The sequence below is a fragment of the Amaranthus tricolor genome, chromosome 12, assembly GCF_026212465.1.
Source record: "Amaranthus tricolor cultivar Red isolate AtriRed21 chromosome 12, ASM2621246v1, whole genome shotgun sequence".
NCBI lineage: Eukaryota > Viridiplantae > Streptophyta > Magnoliopsida > Caryophyllales > Amaranthaceae > Amaranthus > Amaranthus tricolor.
This window is the reverse complement of record NC_080058.1, coordinates 8,344,797-8,364,189: the sequence shown is the minus strand read 5'-3', so window position 1 is coordinate 8,364,189 and position 19,393 is coordinate 8,344,797. Positions and strand designations below refer to the sequence as shown.

Here is a 19,393-nt window from a genome sequence, read left to right as displayed (position 1 = left end):
GTGTTTTCATATATTTTCTCAAATTCACTATAATTGTTTCATTTAATTTTTATACTCTATATAATGCAGTAATTTATACTAAATATCTCTAATTATACATAATTATAAATTATAAAAATTTGATACATTAAAATTTACATTGAGACAAATTTAATAAAATAAGATTTCACTTGATTATATTTTGACATCTTGATTAAGAGTAAAACATAAATTAAAAGTGATCGATAAATAACATAAAAAAATTTAATTGGGGCATTTAATTTGAACTAAAAGTATTTTATAAGCGAAAAATAATGTGTATCATTTAATAAATTTTGAACCAAATCAGATTCGAAATATGTTTCTTTTTTATACTTAACTCTTCTAGTGCGACTTATATGCCTCAGAGTTCAACTGGTCGAGCAGATGTTTACTTAAAGATCTGAAACCAAAATATGAGTTCCTTAAGTCTATCAACATCATCTCAAGAAGCACCCTCCAACATATCCTTGTTGGTTATCAAAGGAGTCTCAAAGTTTGGAATATTATGGCGAGGGGGCCTTGAGTGGTACGATTGTTGGTTATTGACCGTTGGCTTTTTTAGTTGGCTTGTTTGATCAGTTGAAAATATTGGTTGTTTTTATTGGCTTTTAAGTTAGCTAAAAAAGTTAGCTGTTTGTGGAGATGTTTGGTAAATTTGAGTATTGACTATTGACTATTTATTAGAGAAAGAGTGGACCAACAAGTTAAAAGTCAACCAAAAAAGCTAGTTGGAGCAGCTTTTTCATTTTGGCTTAAAAGCCAGCTTTTCAATTGCTTTAAATGCCATTTACCAAACACATTTTTGGCTCTTTGACCAATCAACAAGCCAAATTAAAGCCAACTAAAAAGCAAACCAAAAAGCAAGAACCAAACACTTTCAAATTACCTTAACGGACCGTTTGGTAAGCAGTAATAAGCAGTGGTAATAGAAATAAAAAACAAGTGTAATTTTAGTTGAAAAATCTCTTGGCTACCTTGATGACCATGCTTGTCCAACTCCAATCATTTCATTTTCTTCATAAAATTCATTACAATGCATTAACATTAAAAGATGTGATATTAGGTAGTAATGGAAATTTGTAATTGATCAAAGTTTCATTACCATGGAATGATATGAAACTTTTGATAGAAATTTTATGTAATAAATCATTTTTATTACCACAATTTAGTATCACTAACCAAACGAACCGTAATAGTTTTATGGCTTAGCACTAACATGCACATTTTCTTAATCGTTTTGGTCCTACAATAATAATATTGTGATTGATAGCTAGCAAAACCAGGATAGTTTGTGCAGGCATGGGGAAGAGAGTTGGTCAAGATAAAGATGTATGTCGTGTTCATCATAACATAAATTGTAATACTTTTGGGATCTAATAACACTTTAATTTTTCCCTGCTTATTCATTATTTGCTTTTAATCTAGCCTTGACAAAACACAATCAAAATATGTTGGTCAACTTTCTATTTAAAAGCTTATTTGTTATTTCTTAATGTGCTAACAACCTGCTTACATAAATTGTAAAATTATTATATACTGAGGAGTCTAGGACTAACTTTGACTTTTGAGGAGGGGATATTTGTTTTGTAGAAAAGCACAACATTGAGGGGTGAGGAAGAAGGAGAATCAATCGAATGAAAAGGAGGACGAAGACAAAGTGTGAAATATAGAGAGACAATGAAGGGAAAGAAATAAACCCCAAATCTAACATTGCAAAGAGCAAACGTGAAGACTGAAGTTTCCTCTTAAAATTGATTTTTTAATTAAAAAGCATGGGTAGCACGTATTACCCATGGTTATACACGACATCCGCCTATGCTTTATGAGTGGGCAGCTTGCTACATCAATTTTCTTTGTTTTTTTAATTTAAATCATTTTACTTAATTTTAATTAGAATTTTTATTACTCCTCTGATATAAATAGGCTTTAGGTTTAATTAACTTTTGATCTTTTTATCCTTTTTTAAAATTTATTTAGTTTTCATCTCTTTAACCTAGAAATCATTGTTGATCATATTTTTAATTTTTTTATTTAATAATTGTGAAAACGATTTTTGCATTGTACGCTGTTTCATCATTCTGCTATAGAAAGCTGATTTTCAAAATTTTTCATTCAAATAATCAACTATTTAATTATGACTTGTTTATTATTATTTAATTTACTTTGCGCCTCCTATGCCCTAGAGTTTACTCTATCCCAAAAAATATAAATTTAATTATATAATAATTAATAAAATTCAAAAACCATAACACTTTGAATAAGAATAAAAAAAATTCAGATTCGACAAATAAAAGTATACTTCCTCCATTCCATTATACTTGTTATATTTGACTTTTTACGAATTTAATGTGTTATTTTGTTTATTTATATGTCGAATTACACATTTAAAAATTATAAAGAGTTAATAATATTAAGGTATACGATTGGATGATTCACACAATATCCCACTTGACTATATTTTTATTTACATATTAGCCGCAATATATAAAATAAGTTTGAATGATGAATAGTGACCAAAACCGATATATAACAAGTATTTCAAAAGGGATGAAGTATAAGATCAAGTCACCAAATTTTAATTTTTTTTAAAATGTGATCATATTTTATTTAATTTAATCGAGACTAGTAGTAATCAAATTAGAAATACAGGTCAAGTTAAGGGCAAGTAAAAGGAAAAAAAAAGCCTCCTTTTTGAGTTCTGAATTCTAATGTTCTCCGAGTCTACCGGGAAAAATAGAAAGGAGTAGGAGTAATTTTATTTATTCTCCCAGAAATTCAATCGATTTTGTTGTTCTGGAATTTTAGTCTATGGAAGGATGAAGCAGGATCACTTTTTCGTTTTACTCCTCATTCTCTTCTTCAATCTTCTTCTCCAATCTCTCTCTGGTATGTTTGCACTCTCCCCTTCTTAATCTTCTTCGACATAGATGTCATCTATCCAATTCTTTCATGTCTTCTTTCCCGTTGAAGATTTTATTGGGTTTGTAAACAATTTTGATGAGTTTCACATTTGGTATATTTGATGGGTGCTACTTAGTTATTCACTGATTTTGGTCAACATTATTCAGAATAGCTGAGCAGTTATTGATAGAATTTGTGAATTTAAATCTACTTTCTTTGTTTACTAATTAGGGGTGTTCTACTTGCCCGCACAATAAATGGGGTTTGTAAATTGATAGAAACTAATAGCTGAACAATTTTTTGGCTGAAAACTTGTTCTCCAGATTTTTGATATGTGTGGATGTCGTAAGGTTTCTTTTCGATAACGGATTACATTGAAATCGGAAAATATTGATTGCTATTTAATTCAAGCAGAAGATTTTCCCCATTATTTAGCTTCTATATGTGCAGATAGGTAAACTGAAAACAGAATCGATTATTGCAAAGAAAAGATTGATGTTGTTGCTGCTGTTATAAGTTTGTGAAATCTAATACCCAATTGCCAAATTGCCGAGAATACATCATTTTAAGGGTATTTGAGGCCTCTAATTTAAACTAAATGACTCTCAGTGTACTGAATATTAAATAAATAAGATGTGTCTCGTTCTTCTTGTCTTAGCTTTTGACTGATGATATTGAAATTAGCTTAGTGAGCTACTCCTAGAGTTGCTTTGGGTTTGGATTAGAACCTCAATCATACGTGTCACGTGTATTACCCTACTACTAGTACTTGGGGAGTCTTAGTTCAGACATGATTGCGATTGCATGCCTCATCGGTGACAAAAAAACCCTTAAATATATGTAAGGTACATTGCACTTCATTTGTGGCCGGTACAGATAGGAATAAAACGTCATTAGTTGTCCTATAATCTGGTCAATTAGGGCAAGTTGCTATATGGTTTAATAGCCTCATAGTTGCTAGCTTGGACCTTAGATGAATTTGCCTAACTTTATAACGCTAGGAGATTTATTTAAAGTGTATGCCTTTATAGTATGTTTTCGATTCACTTTGAGTTGTACACTGTAGGCAAACCGAAACATGTACTGTTAAGTTATGTATTCAAAGTTTTACTGTTTTCCTATATTGCATGACTTATGATGAAGTACTTTTAGAAGGTTTCTTGGGATATCTTCTTAAGGAAAGATTATTTTTGTTTGAGTAATCATTTTAGAATTTTACTTGGAAGTAGCGGATATTTGTGTAGGGTTGAGTAGCTTATGATTGATACTATTCATCAGAGAATTTACATTTTTGAAGATTCTAATTATTGTATATATGCTTTGAAGTCCAGGGAACTGGGAAGTGCACCTAGGAGTAGTTGTAGCTTCTTCTGAAATCTCATTTAGCAAAAAAGGACGAGTATCAGATATCATATTGCTAAATATGATATCTGATACTCGTCCTTTTTTGCTGTCTTCATATTTCGAGGGATGACTGCACTTTAGAAGAAATTATTTCATAGTGCTGATTGTGTGATTGGTTTTAGGAACATAGTTTTGCCTTTTCTCTTCTTCCTGATATGGAAACAACTCTGGTTCATCATCATTAATAGGAAAGTAGCCATAACTTAAGCGGTTAAGCCATGCATTATATAACTATATGGGTAGAATGTGTTCTAGGGGCTTTGGAATAGTAAACTATGTCCTTCCAGCAACAATATACAAGTAACTTAAAAGATTTTGATTTGGAGAGACATAATGTACAATTGTTTTTATTTGCATATTGGTACACGTTTTCAACTCATTTTTGTTTATTTTGTACTAATGGATCTCAGCTATATCAATGTAGAAAAATCCAATGGGGTCTGTGTCTCTCCTGGTGGTCGTTTCCGTCCATTCTCAGCAGAAGGTAAACCTCCTAGAAGCATTAGAGATTTGACCCTGTGCAGAATGTTTCGAAGAAAGACCTGCTGTGATGTGTCACATACACATTCTGCTTTTTTATCTGTACGAAAGTTGGCATCAACAGGAGAAGCAAATCAAGAGTGCTTACATTTATGGGAGGTTCTTGAATGCTCTATTTGTGATCCAGATGTTGGTGTCAAGCCAAGTCCTCCTTTGATATGCACCTCTTTTTGTGAAAGATTGTTCCAAGCTTGTTCAGATGCATATTTCTCAATGGATGCTATAACGCAGGTTCAATTTATTTCTAGATTGATTGATCGTTAAAAAAAACAATAGTTAATCAAGGGCCAAAACCTTTTAACGGGTTCTTCCTCTTGGCCTACATCGAGTAATATATATAATACGTATATATTCTATGAGCATGATTTTAACCTTATAGTTTGCGTCAAGAATGTCTTGGAGTTTTCTGATTATGAATGGCGTCTCAGGTTCTCGCACCCTGTGGAGTTGGGGATTTTGTTTGTGGTAGAGCCTCTGAGTGGTTCTCTAATGGTACAGAGCTATGCCGTGCCACAGGCTTTGCTGTTAAACCATTAAGAGATTCAGGCCTTAGTGTTGAGGACACGTCTTGCTATGGTGGTAAAGCAAGTATAGATTCCATCACGGAGTCATGGAAAGTGTCACAAACCAGTTTCCAGGAAGAAGGAAAATATGGATTGATTGAAGATTTCCAGCAGTGGGTGACAGAAATGGCATTTGCTGAACGTGTGTCTTGGGCAGTGGGAGGGTTGGTACTCACTGCTGGCCTCTTTTTTATGAGGTTAGAAATCTGTTTCCATCGCTTACAGCAAGTGATTTCTTACATGACAATCTAACTTAACAATGATTTATTTTACTTTTCCTGCCTTGTGATTTGATATTTTCTTTTAAAAACTTTATCTTGCAATTATATTGTTGTGATCTATTTTTTAAGATTTTTTTATTTTCTTCATTGAACTGGACGAGCCTTTAAATTATTTCCATTTGATGATCCTAAATTTGATGTATGCTCATGAGTTTGTGCACTTGGGTCTTTGCGTATGAATCACCTGATATGCTGTTTGAAAACTTTAAGGCTAAAACCACCTTTTAACTGTTTTTGATATAAAAAAGAGAGTGAACAAAGGTGAGGATATTTTATTGCTCACCGTGCCAACCTGTTTATCTTAGCTTTGAGATCTTTCTTATGGCTATCAGAATAAGACCTTTTTCATCATCAAGCTTGTGTTTCTATGTCACCGCTGTTCTCAGATTAGACTGCTCGCCTGGAATCAAGGGAAAAAGGGAGTATTAGTTGAGGGAGGATAAAATACTAGATACTTAACTGTTTGGAATTAGTGTAAATAGTAATGGAGTAAATTAGTATGCCAAAAAGATGATTTAATATTTACTCCGATGGGTTCCAAAGGAAATATTTTCCCTGTAAAATTAATGCCCCCATTTTTGTCTTTGAATTTCATTCCAATCCATCCAGCTCTTCTTCTACCTCTTTATTTTCTTTCTCACCAACTTTTTCTATAAACACCATCATAAATCTAAAATCTCCACCATTTTGTTTGTTGGAAGCTTTAAAGAAAGGAAATTGAAACTTGCAATGTGGGCTTGAAAACAAGTTGCAGAAAATATGAACAGAGGAGGAAGCTAGAGCTTTGTTTTAAGAACATGGGATGAATAATAAACCTTCTTTCACTAACCATCTCTTCTCAAAGAAATTGATGCCATTGATGAAGGGGGTTTTGAGGTTTTGAAGGTATGATGGCTTTTGGCAATGAAAATTATGTTAATTTAATTGGTTGATTTGAAGGTTTAATTGAAATGATGATGAGAAAAATGTAGATATGAGAACTTAACAATGGAAATTCTACAACAAACTTTTGATGGTTTGAAAAGCAAAAAGAAGACTAGATTTTTGCTGGATGAAAAATACCAAACTGATGAAAAATAATCATTTCTCCCATTACTATATTCTATGGGGATTTTTGCTCTGCAAACTTTGCTGGCTTACTTATATATTGGGAATCCATGCATGGCCTAAGAGTTAATTTTTGGGGAGATGGAGATCAATAAGTAGACCTAGCGTTTGATTGTCTACACTATTGGAGATTTCAGCTTTCCATATACTCCCTGCGTCTCATCATCCTGCGATTTGCAAATGGCACAAGAATTAAGAAGTTGGGTACAGTGGGTTAAAGACTTAAAGTGGTAGGGGTCATTTAAAAATAAGAGAGAGTATGGAGAGTAATAGTGGTGAGGTCATGTCTCAAAGTAGAGATTAGGCAAAATCAGTGGATAGACTAAAAAAGAAAATGGGGCAAATTGAGAGCGACAGGGGAAGTATTGTTGACTTAAGTGTCACATTTTTTATTCTTGTGATCTAAAAGAGGCATGGTTTTGCTCTTTCCTTGGCCAGTATTGTCTATTGTCTAGTTTTTAAATTTGAGAAGAATCATTTCACTGACCAAGGAGCTAAATATATCTTGAAGTAATGGTTATTTTTAGTATTCAACTCGTAGAGTTGATACCCGCAAATAGTTGAGAGTTCTGTGAATGAGAACTATTACAAGGTTTCAGCGCCATATTTTTATCATCTTCCTATCAGATTTAATGCATCATTGTCAGTATCTATGCAGTTTAACTTCATCACCATGTTTTTTCATTGACTTTTGGATTCTTGGCGCGTGTTTTTCTTATAAATATCCAATTACCAATATAAATTTACCAAATATCTCCATTTATTGTTTGTTTATACAACTAGCTTAACAACTAAGTCAAAACTTCCCGATGCTATCCGTTAGTAAAATAAGCCAATTGAACCTGCTAGCAACCTACGGCCAACTACAACCGCCAAACACCTCAGTATTATAGTAAATCCATTTACTATGTGAAGTTAACGAGGTTTTAATTCCGTACACCCAAAAAGGTTTTAATGTCTTTGTACTTCACATTGATGCTAATTTTTCATACTTTGCAGTAAGCGGAAAAGCTACAGCCAACGACAGAAGCAGGCAGCCATTATTCGCGCAGCTAGGATTAGGCAATTGGATTTCAAAGCAGGCCAAAGACAATCTATAACTCAGGGTAGTAGGAAGGTTGTTGTAAAGTAAATTTTGACACTCTTGATTTTAAGCTTTATTGTTTCCCCTTTGTATGATACACTTGATTTTAAGCTTTATTGGTTTGCAGTCATATTGTTGTGATACTGGGGTTTGTTGGACTTTCCTTTGGTTGCTTGTGACTTGTGAGGTTCAATACATATACTTTTATCACAAGACATAGTTCTTGAAATGGGTCTTTAGAAGAGCTAAATAACTAGCAAATTTGTAAACAAATAGGCACTTACTAAATTCACTATGCTGGGAAAAGGCCAGCTTAAGCTAGAGAATTGAAAGGAAAATCATGAACAAATAATGGTTATAAGGGTGTTCGGCAAAACGGACAACTTTACCTTATTTTGACACAATTGGAAGGTTAGGTGGTCAAACTATTTAGGAGCGTGTTTAAAATCATTTGGTTATATCGATCACTTCAATCAACTATCGGGTATCAACAATCAGCCATCTGCTAAACACCTTTATGGTGTCTTGAACAAACAATAAAAACAGAGAAATAGAAGAAACACAATTTCTTTTAATGAATATATTGAGATGCAACTTCAATCATCTAATTATATTCTCATAAGTAATTACACTTAATAATAATTAAATAAAACATATACAAATACTCCTCTCAAGCTTGAACATCTTCAATGGTGTTTTTCATACATGGAATGCAAGGTAGCCTTAGCATTCTTAAAGTTTAGTTGAGTTATCTTCACCCAACCATAATGGAGTAATTTTCAATAAGATTCATAGTTTCTCTTGAAATTTGATGACCATCAACAGTCTTGATGTGTAGAACTAAACTAAAGATAACAATTGGATAGCTTGAAGTCTTATTTGGAGTCAGATAGAATTCAAGAAAATGAGATTAACTTTGATTTAATGTTTGATAAACTCAAGTGTAACACATAATTATGTTGAATTAAATTTAATAAAACTAATGTTATAGAGCTTCAATCATGATAATAAACCTAACATAAACGAAGCTAGGGTCATTAGGGGATCCTCTATCATAAGCATGTATAAATTTTTAAATATATAAATTGTGTTGTCCTTTTAAATTTATAAATTCGTCACTGTTTACTCTGTTATATAAAATCTAACTATACTAAACAATAATTTCTCCGTTCTATAATATTTACTACATTTTCTTTTTTCATCTGTTTCACAATAGTTGCTACATAATTGCTATACATATATAACATAAAATAACTTATAAATTGTCTTATTTATTCTTACTCCATACTCCATTAACTCTTGCACTTTTATCATTAGTTAAAGACTACAAGGATGATTCATATCAACCAATCATTTCTTTAATACTTTTGTCAAGCTCAAAACTTTCATAGTGGAGGGTAAGAGACGTCGAGGAAAACCTGAGAGAACTTGGGAGAAATAAATAAAAATTAACGTGCATTAGTTACACCTCTCTGAGGACCTAACCGGGGATAAGAGTAGTTGGAGGCATCTTATTCATATCCTAAACTACTAATACTCTCTCGAGTACAAATGGATGTTTTTTTCTTTGTCTTTCACAGTTTATTCTTTATATTGTTTTTTTACCTACCTAGTTTTTTTATTTATTTATATGTTTTTATTTATTTTTAAATTTATGTTTAAGGGCCAGATTGTGGTTAGATGCAAAATCGCAAACTCAATTTCACTTGGTCCATTTGGTTGCAAGAACCTCTTTTCTGAGGTTTTTCCTAAAGATTTATCTGTGAAATCTTTCTCGAGTCAAGTCGAGTGACTCTTTGATCACATTTTCCTATATGAGAATGAGTTGCCGCCTTTCTTTTCTCTCCAAAACTTGATTATAGTTTCCTATGAGCGAGATACATTGGATATAATGATTATACGTTACATTTTAATATAAAATAATAATTAAAGTTTCCCTCCTTTGAATATGTTTAGTAAGATGTGTTTTGAGATATAATTGGTCAACCCATCTAGCCTCCAAAGTAGGAGTAACAAAAGAGTAGTAACTCCATTGAAGACATTTTCTCAAAACACAACAATAACTAAAAAGTCACTTATGAGAAAAAATCATGCGTACACTTTGAACAAAGTCACATACTTCACATACTTTGAACAAAGTAGTAGATACATATGGGTTTCATTTACAGGTTGTAATATAAACTTCTCATTCCAGCAAACTGCAAGCCGAGTTCGTTGAATTGCAAATTTAACTCGGTCAAACTCAACGCTTTACATTTCCTCAAACCATGTTGAAAAGAAATGTCAACTCGGGAGGACATAACAAAGTTTCAACTGCGTGATTTTCATATAAAGTTACAAGTATCCATTAGGCGCCTCCGAGTTTAGGAACCTGTTCAAACACCATTAAAGTTATCTTGGCATGCCTTTCGGGTGAGTAAAAAGAAAACTGTAAGATTACAATGCAACCCTCGAATTATTTGAACGATAACCTAAAAATTACATGAATAACATCTTTTGAATTATTGGACAATAGTGTTTGTTTCCCTTTGATTTTTCTCAACATTCTTTGGTTAGTAATCCATAGATTTTGTCCTATTTTCATAATAAAAACTTGTGTCACCTCTTTCTCTCTATCTCTCATATCTTCCAATCTGGTTGTCATCGCCCCACCCGCTCACATTATCTACTGGAAAAAGTAACTTATGGGAGTCACTGAGAGGGACGAGGAGTGATTGAAAATCATAAGCCTAATTAGGTCGGGTCGAGATTGGATTTGGGTCGTATATAAACAAATTTGAGTCCTAAGGATATAGGGTACCTTTATAACTTTCTATGTCCAAACAAAAAACCACCGATCCATAATCAAATGATGGAACTAAATAATGAAAGCTGAAAAACTACCTTCTTAAGTTGCATGTTGGAACTACTTCCTTGTTCGTGTGGCTTCAAGATCTCAAAAGAGCATACTAGGGATTTATCAACACTCAAAAGGGCTCCAGCATTGTCAAACTCTCCGCCATAGTTTGGAGCCGAAAATATAGTCACTAATCTACGCTTGGCAAAGAACTCATATCCATCTTCTACAACCTGCAGTTAAACGGTAGAACAACCTATATTGGTCAAAATAGCTTCATAACGCAAGAACCCCAGTTATGGCTTACTTTGTTTCTCATCTGACTTATGTATAATATAACTTTCATTACATGTGGTGGGTACACACCAAATCAAACTACCTCCAAAGTATGAGGCCTAATTGATATGATGCACACCGCTCGTAACATAGTACAAAATTTTGACAATATGTATATACACCAGTACACCAATGCAAAACTAATCAAGACTTATACATTCGTGTATTTGCATATTCTCAAAATCGTCACTTTGTTAAGAGCTTCTGATCAATCCGGGCTCATACTTCAAAGACAATTCCGTTCAGGTGATTTATCATTGCTAACTATCTTACCTTTTGCTTCACTGATCTTCTTTTTGTGAATATGCAAAAGTATTCTAAAAGAGAAAAGTGACTACCTGATGACCACGACAAATGAGATCAAGATCATTCTTGTCTAAAAACTCGGCAACAACATCAGGTCCAAATGTACATGAAACACCTCTGTCGCTATCTGCCCAGCCTTCAATTCTAGAAGGATCAGCCCAAAGAAGGTCACAAAGAAGACCATTATCTGGTATCTCCGTTGGTCTCTGAATCTCGTCGATTTGTTTCAAATTATTTAGGTCTGGGGACAGGCCTCCATGCATGCAAAGAATCTTTTCATTAATAAGGGCGGCAACCGGCAAGCAATTAAAGCAATCAGTAAATATTTTCCACATACGGACATTAAATCTTCTTTTACACTCGTCATAAAACCCATAAATACGATTGATTTTTGCATCTTCATGGTTGCCTCGCAACAGGAAAACTTTATTAGGGTATCTTATTTTGTATGCAAGAAGCAAACAAATAGTCTCCAAGCTTTGCTTGCCACGGTCAACATAATCTCCAAGGAAAAGATAATTTGCCGCTGGGGGGTAGCCACCATATTCAAAAAGCCTCAAAAGGTCTTGATATTGCCCATGTATATCACCTATGGGAAAGCCTTAACATTAGACATGCTAAAAAATACACGCTTGTGGCACATGCGAGAGGCGAAACAAACAAGTTGCGATGTCAACATTATAGCATAAGCTTTATCAAAATTAAGGTAATCACACCTGGTTAGAAACAACATTCCATCACCTCAATATCATTTTGAAGCTCCCAAATAGACGGGATTAGGGAGAGTCAAATGGGCGCAAACTCACCCTAGTAAAAACAAATCGGTTGTTTCTAATATCAAACCATATCAAATACATGCAAAACTTAGTAACTTAGTAGATTGATATAGCTACCCAAGCCTAATTTTAAAAGTCATTTCTTTGTAATTATTCACAATACTGAAGATGAAGATTCAAGCTTCCCCCTAAACTCCCCTCCACATAACCACCTCCCTTTCCCTATTTCCCAAATCCCCTTATTTTCCCAAGAAAAGAAGGAAATTGTACCCCAACGGATCCATGTAATAACTATTGCCTTTGGAAGACCATGACCTCCCCATTACCAAACAATTTAGTTGAAATTCTTATAGACAACATAACTCATTTATAAAAGCCAACCACCATGACCACACCAATAATCATTTTCATATCTAAAATGTCACAACATTTGATTTTTCTATAAATGGTTCCAAAAATCCCAACCATGAAACATAGGTTTCCTCAAATTGAAAGAATATGAAAGAACCAAAAAAATATGCAATCAAATGCCAAAAGATAAAAAGTTCAATCTTAATTCATGCATAAGCCCAAATTCTCAAAAATTTAAATATAATAATTTCATAAAAAAAAGTTTCTATACCCAGCAAAATTACAAAAACCCATATAAGAATTCAACCAATCATATTATATCTATCATATTCCGGACAAATATAGAAAGAAAATTACAATAACAAGAAAAAAAGGAGTTCCTCTAACCAATAATCATAAACTCATTTCATAAATGAAAACAAAAAGATCAAATAGGAAATTACCACAGATCCTAATGGGGGCATGAAGTTGAAGAAGATTAGGTTGAGAAAGGAAGATATTTCTGGCGTTGACACAAAGTTGCCTGATCTCACCTTCAGATAATTGCACCTGTTTCCCTCCTTTACCTTCTAATAATCTCCTAATTATATCATCCAATACATTTTCATCCATTAATCCTTCCATAGTCATCATCATTTTCCTGAGGATTTTACCCTAAATCACAAAATTTGACTCCCCAATACAAAAAATTAACTAAAACCCAATTCAATACAACAAAGACCCAGATAGAAAAAAGGGAGAAAAAGAAAGATTTGGCCAAGTAAAAGAAGAAATGGAGAAAATGGAGGAGAGAGAAAGAGGGACGAATATTGATGGATGAATTTAGAGAGATATTTTTGGACAAAGAAACATGTACTCGTTGAAGATTAATTAAAGATAAAACAAATTGAGGGGGGACGATGCGTCATCCAAAATCGCGTTTTTTGAACTATGTCAACCTATACGTGCTATCCTCGTCTGCCATTTCCCGGTATTTCTCCATTTTTTCTCTATGCTTCCAAATTTATTTGACCATTCCTTTTCAAAATAAAATTACATTTGTGTGGATATTATTAATACTCAATTTAAATTAATTTAAAATATTTAACTCAAAATTAAAACATCAATCCAATAAATACTTACTAGGCCACTATAAAAAAATCTTGTTTGTACCTATACTTATTTAGTTCAATGATTTGTTAAATAATATTACAAAAAATAATAATTCTTATTTTCACATTCATTAAAAAATATTTCCTAAACTAGTGTTTTTGTAGGTTATGAAAGTTACTTGTTAATATTTTTTTATTTGGAGACTCCAAGCCTATAGCTTTTGTTTTTGAAACGTACTTCAAAATCATTATCTCTACAACTATGTAATATGCTTATTTATTTACATTGTTCAAAGAATCATAAATATAAAATAATAATCATTTAAACAATTGAAGAAGTCTTTTTTTTTAAAGGAATGGCACGTTATTTTATCTAATTCAAGTATTCTATTTATCCGATATTTTGACATTAAATATTTCGGATCAGATATTTTGGAGCAAATATATGTATTGAGATCAAATACTTTTGCACCCGTAATTAATGCTAGTTTCATCATTCATTTGAATATCAATGCATAAGCTTGTAGTGATTAATTGATCATTAGAAAACCATGTCGGAAAAAATCGTTGTTATACTTTTCTTTTTTGAGTCTATAATTATGTATCATTGTAGTCATTATAATACATACATAGATTTGTCATATAATTAATATGAGTTTTTTTAATTACATCATTGTTATATTGTACTTTTTTAATAGGTTGTTTTAAAAACAAAACAAAGGATATGAAAAAAAAAATACAATAAGTAATAATCTAAATAACTAAAGTGTTATTGTGTTATATAACTTAATTTATTGTGATTTTGAAATACTTCAAACTATATAATGCCCGGGCGATGCATGACTTTATTAAATTTTCTGTTATATTTGTATAAATTAAGAAATTTAAAAAGTTTAAAAAATAAATTTTACATTATAATTAAATTTCATTTCACTCTGAAAAGTTATATATATTACGTACATTATATCATATTTTGCATTGTGCGCACAGGTAATTGTGATAATTTAGTTCATGACAAATATAAATTACAACAAAAGACAAAAAGTTTATTTATTTTTAGTTCATGACAAATATAATTATATTTGTACTTTTATTTTTTTTATTTTGATTAAAAGAGCATGGTTCGTACCTAAAGTATACTATACGAAATTATGAAGTTTTTTAACAAAAAATAACATACTAATTATTTTGGCAAACAAAAGTAACAATTACATTATTTATCTTAAATATTACTACAATTAATAACACAGTACTTTAAAAGAAAATATAAAAATATAGAAATATATAAAATTATTAGGATAATAGTTTAAACGAAAAAAATAATAGTTTTTTCTTATAAAAAATATAAGTAACTTATATAAAGATAGTTACAACCTAAATCATAAAGTATTAAAATTAAGCATCACATTTAAGTAACCAAGAGTATAAATAATAAAAACAAATCCTAATTAAAATATGTTATGTTTTACCTTTTCCTTTCCTTTCCTAAATAATACTCATTTAATAAAAATAATTGAAAATATTTTATAAATAATTGAAATAAATGAAATATAATATGTGATTTTTCAACACATTAAACATTGTGACCTAAAAATAAAAAAAACCATCAATATGAATTATTATACTCAAAATTAAAAATTAGAAAGTACTAAAGTCAAAGATAATCATAATAACAATGACATCATCATTAATTTTTAGAGGGAAAAATTTTTAATGAGTAAGCGACACATAAGCATTTTTAATAGATGATGAGATCAGCAGTGTTTTGTTTTAATAATAGTTATAGACAAGAACAAAAGCTAGAGATTTTGAGTCTCCAAACCAAAAAAACATAAACATGTAAATTCATTACGTCCTAGAACACTAGTTTGGGAAATATTTTTCAATGAACACTAAAACCAGAATTTTTATCTATTTCAACTCTATTTTAGCAAATCATTCTATTTAAATACGCTTAAATAAATGCGACTTTTGTATAGCATTTAGACATGCTTGATAAGCACGAGGATAATAGTCACCTTTATAAATGTTACTGGATAATTGCCAACTTATAAGCGTGACTAAAACTCAATTAAAAAAAATAAAAATATGACTATTTAGCCACTTAAATAAGTTTGGCTAAATCGATTAAAAAATGGAATAAACCATAAACATGAAATAATGTTACTAATTAAAAATTGGTATGCTTTAATTTCTTTAAAATCGCTATCGTATATTGATGTAAATTTGTTTGTAGGATTATGATTTGTCCTGATTGTTAAATTTATCAAATTGTTGAAATGTTCGTCATCAACATGATGAAATTTTTTTCAATAATAGTAGTGAAAGAGGTGGATTTTAAGGGTTGTAATCTATGCATTAAGAAGGATTGCAATAAAAATTTGGATAATCAAGTCTAGAATTACTAAGAAAATATAAAATCCCTTTTTTTCTCTTGGCCGAATGAAATAAAGGAAAAATTCTAATTTTTTCCTTCTTTTGGTAAAAATTAGAATTTTTTCTTCAATTCATTCGACCAAGAGGAAAAAAGGGTTTTTAATTTGTTCTTGTGTTCTTGGTAATTCTAGACTTGATCATCCAAATTTTTATTATAAGTTTTCTTGTACTCCTTGTATCTTTTAATAAAATTTGTACTATTTTTTTATGTTATTTTCATGTTTTTAAAGTTTTATTTTTTGTTTAGTTGGCCGAAAATGTCAAGAGATTTAGGGGTTTTGATTTGTGTTGTATTATGTGTTAAATGGTACCTAAGGTAATTGCTGCCTTCCAAACGCAATGGATAAGTTAGATTTTCTTTTTAATTTACCAAAAGTTCTAGACTTAAAGAATTTTTAATTCTGATTCGTTCTTGTAATTAAGCAATTTTAAAGCTTATAAGTGGTTTCTCATGTGATGGAATGCTTAAACTTGCATGTGAGATGTATATAAGGGTGTGTTGGTGTTGTTGTACTCGTTCTTATATGTTGTTTTGAATGTAATTTATGTTTAGAGGTCAAACTGTAAGAGGATATTAAAGTGTCTCAAGGTTGTGCACCATTCAGATGTGTTGTGCTTATAAGGTACGTATACACTTTGATCGTTGAGTAAGTATTTGAGATTTGTTAATAGTGAAGTCTTCATCCATGTCGACTTTTATCGTGTATAAGACTACTTACCCACAAATAATATGAAAAGTTAAAGATGAATTGAGGATTTGATGTTTATTTTATCCATAGGGGTTGTTTATATGGATTGGGAAAACTCAAAGGGAAACCAAAAAGGACGAGAGGTTTTAGCTCAAAGGGATTCTATAACAATTTATTTTTACTTCCCATTGCTACATGGACCTTATGGTCACCATTGGTATGCATACCTCCCCATGACAATTTTGTTGAAGTATATCGGGCAAAGTCTTAGGTCTGACGTTGCATAGGGACTCTCTATCCCATGTGTATTCCTCCAACAATTTTTGATGTTTTGGTGACTCAACAAGTTCGGCCAAAGTTATAAGAATGGAATAAAACTTCAAGCCTTGGCATGCTAGATTGAATTATGTATGTTATTTGACGGTTTAATTGCTTATACAGTTATACTTCAATCTCTGATATGTACTTTACTGCTCATGCCTGTGATGATATTGTCTCATTGACAACTAACAAAGTGCTTATCGTAAATGTGTGATTGAGAAAGATCTCATAAAGCATCCATTATTTAGGTATGATAAGAACATTTTGAATTTGATGAAACTAAGTTTAATAAGGCCTATTGAGATTTCCAATATGTAATACTTTTATTTTCACTGCTAGTTTAATAATTGCCGATAATTATGTCTTTATCAATAGTTGGTGATCCAAAGGGGTGGAATGGTTTGTTTCTGACACAAATAGTCTAAGTTTGTTTCATATCAGTCCATAACCCTACTCAAGTATTATATTATTATGTATGTATTCAGGTTGATATATGATTCGAACTTTTATAACTAATATCAAAGTCAACGTTTGGTGTATTAATATAGTAAAAAAATTGACAAATTTTTATATTATCATAGAATCTATATTAAAAAAATAAAAGTAATTCAAGCAAAAAAAATAGTGTATTTTAAAAATTACTTTAAAAATCCTAAAAAAAAATAGTTTATTTTGCTTTCAAATTAATGACATAAACAATAAAAATGAAGGGTTCAAGTAAATTTTAAAATCGAAATGTAGAAGAGCTACTATTATGAGGGATCTTCTATCGAAAATACGGCTTCAAAACAAGTAGCTCATATACTGATAATATGTATCATTTGAGCTATTCAATTCATATATCAGACACGTCTTTGATTAGACTGTAATTATACAAAATTTGTGAATGTAGAGTGAATTATTGCTGTTAACCCAAATGTTTTTCATATTTTATCTGTGTTCAAATTTAATTGTAATGGTATAATTTATGCTCAAGTACCTTTTGGCATAATTTGAAATTTTATTCAATCGGATGTTTTCTATTTGATTATTTAATGTTTATGTGCTTTTGTTGCAATTTGGTATAATTTTGGTGGGTTTGATTTTGATAGCTTATTATATTTTGCTTTTCTTTTTTATTTGGTGTTTGAATGATAGCTAACAACTATTATCATTTGTAAAGAATATTTATTAAAATCAATTGGCGAATACAATTTGAGATCGACATTTTTTTCGCCTTCACATTCAGGATAAGTAAATATATTAGACCAACTTTATTTTCATGTCTATTATGAACAAAAACTTTGAGGAAAGAGCAATGCCACTATTATTTGATTAATGATTAAAGAATACAGATACTCTTATATTCTTTTAGAACCATCATGTTACATTGAATAAGAGTACTTGTAATGTGCAGTGTTTTAACATTATGTTCAATAGCGTTATTGACCATTCAATTGTTGTTTAAAATTTATCCATAGAATATATTTTATTACTTCCGTTCTGAAATTGTGAAAATAGATCTTACTTAGGTAGAAGATCTAACGTCAAAAATTGATCACTTTTAGGTCAAAATTAATTTTTTTTTATTTTAGTTGATCTATTTAAAATTTACTTTAAGTTGAAATTCATATATTTAAGGTCAAAATTATTACTTTTAAAGTTAAATTGAATTTTATTCTTTGATTCCAGGAAGAGCGACTATTTTTATTTTTCAAAATATAGCTTTTGGACCGGTGCATATTGACGGTCTCAATATGCGACTATCACTCCAAGTTTTTGTGTTTTCTTTATGGTGAACATAAGTATTAAATATCAAACTTTACGTTGATAATTTATTCATTTATATTAATCTAATCCTTAAGACTCTTTTTAATAATTAATAAATAATAATTAAAAAAAAATTTACCTAGAATAATTCAAACTATTTGTGATTTTTCTACGATGATCCCACTTATTGATTAACCATGAATAATCCCAACTTTAACGGGTATTTGCATAGAGTAAATTTAGGTAACCCGATGACCTACTATAGTGGGTAATTCACCAAAAAAATAAACCGAATATTAATTTAAAATTAGAGAAAAATTTTAAAATTTTACACAAAAAATTCTAAATAATAAAAAAAATCATAAATTTTTTTAACAATTTTATCGACATTTTATTTTAATTTATCTTTTCTTTTTAAGATAAAACTTACTATAGTTATTTATCCGGTCACCGGATTTACTCTAGGAAAATATCCTTAAAGTTAAATTATTTATGATTAATCAATAAATAAAATTATTGTAGGAAAAGATTATTTAAGGTAATATTTCATTAAAAAAAATATATACATGCGGTTGTGATGTTATGGTGCACAGAGAACTGA

At 30.8% G+C, this 19,393-nt stretch overlaps 2 protein-coding genes across 3 annotated transcripts; one reads left to right on the top strand and one right to left on the bottom strand.

Moving 5' to 3' along the window:
• The first annotated feature begins 2,682 nt into the window (after nt 1–2,682).
• Nucleotides 2,683–8,419, top strand: LOC130828778 (folate-binding protein 1). Its single transcript, XM_057694771.1, has 4 exons — nt 2,683–2,907; nt 4,751–5,097; nt 5,295–5,626; nt 7,817–8,419. Exons 1-4 carry the CDS (start codon nt 2,838–2,840, stop codon nt 7,947–7,949), a joined length of 882 nt encoding a protein of 293 aa, XP_057550754.1. The 5' UTR covers nt 2,683–2,837; the 3' UTR covers nt 7,950–8,419.
• Nucleotides 8,420–9,942: 1,523 nt separating this feature from the next.
• LOC130828776 (serine/threonine-protein phosphatase PP1 isozyme 9) lies at nt 9,943–13,513 on the bottom strand. Of its 2 annotated transcripts, XM_057694767.1 has the most exons (4): nt 12,950–13,513; nt 11,412–11,968; nt 10,785–10,970; nt 9,943–10,272 (listed from the first exon to the last, which is right to left on the bottom strand). In XM_057694767.1, the coding sequence occupies exons 1-4, from the start codon at nt 13,140–13,142 to the stop codon at nt 10,249–10,251; spliced, it is 960 nt and encodes a 319-aa protein (XP_057550750.1). In that variant the 5' UTR covers nt 13,143–13,513; the 3' UTR covers nt 9,943–10,248. The 2 variants fall into 2 exon arrangements, with proteins under 2 accessions (XP_057550750.1, XP_057550749.1); XM_057694766.1 differs by having other exon boundaries at nt 9,943–10,970; nt 12,950–13,353.
• Between the last annotated feature and the right edge of the window lie 5,880 nt (nt 13,514–19,393).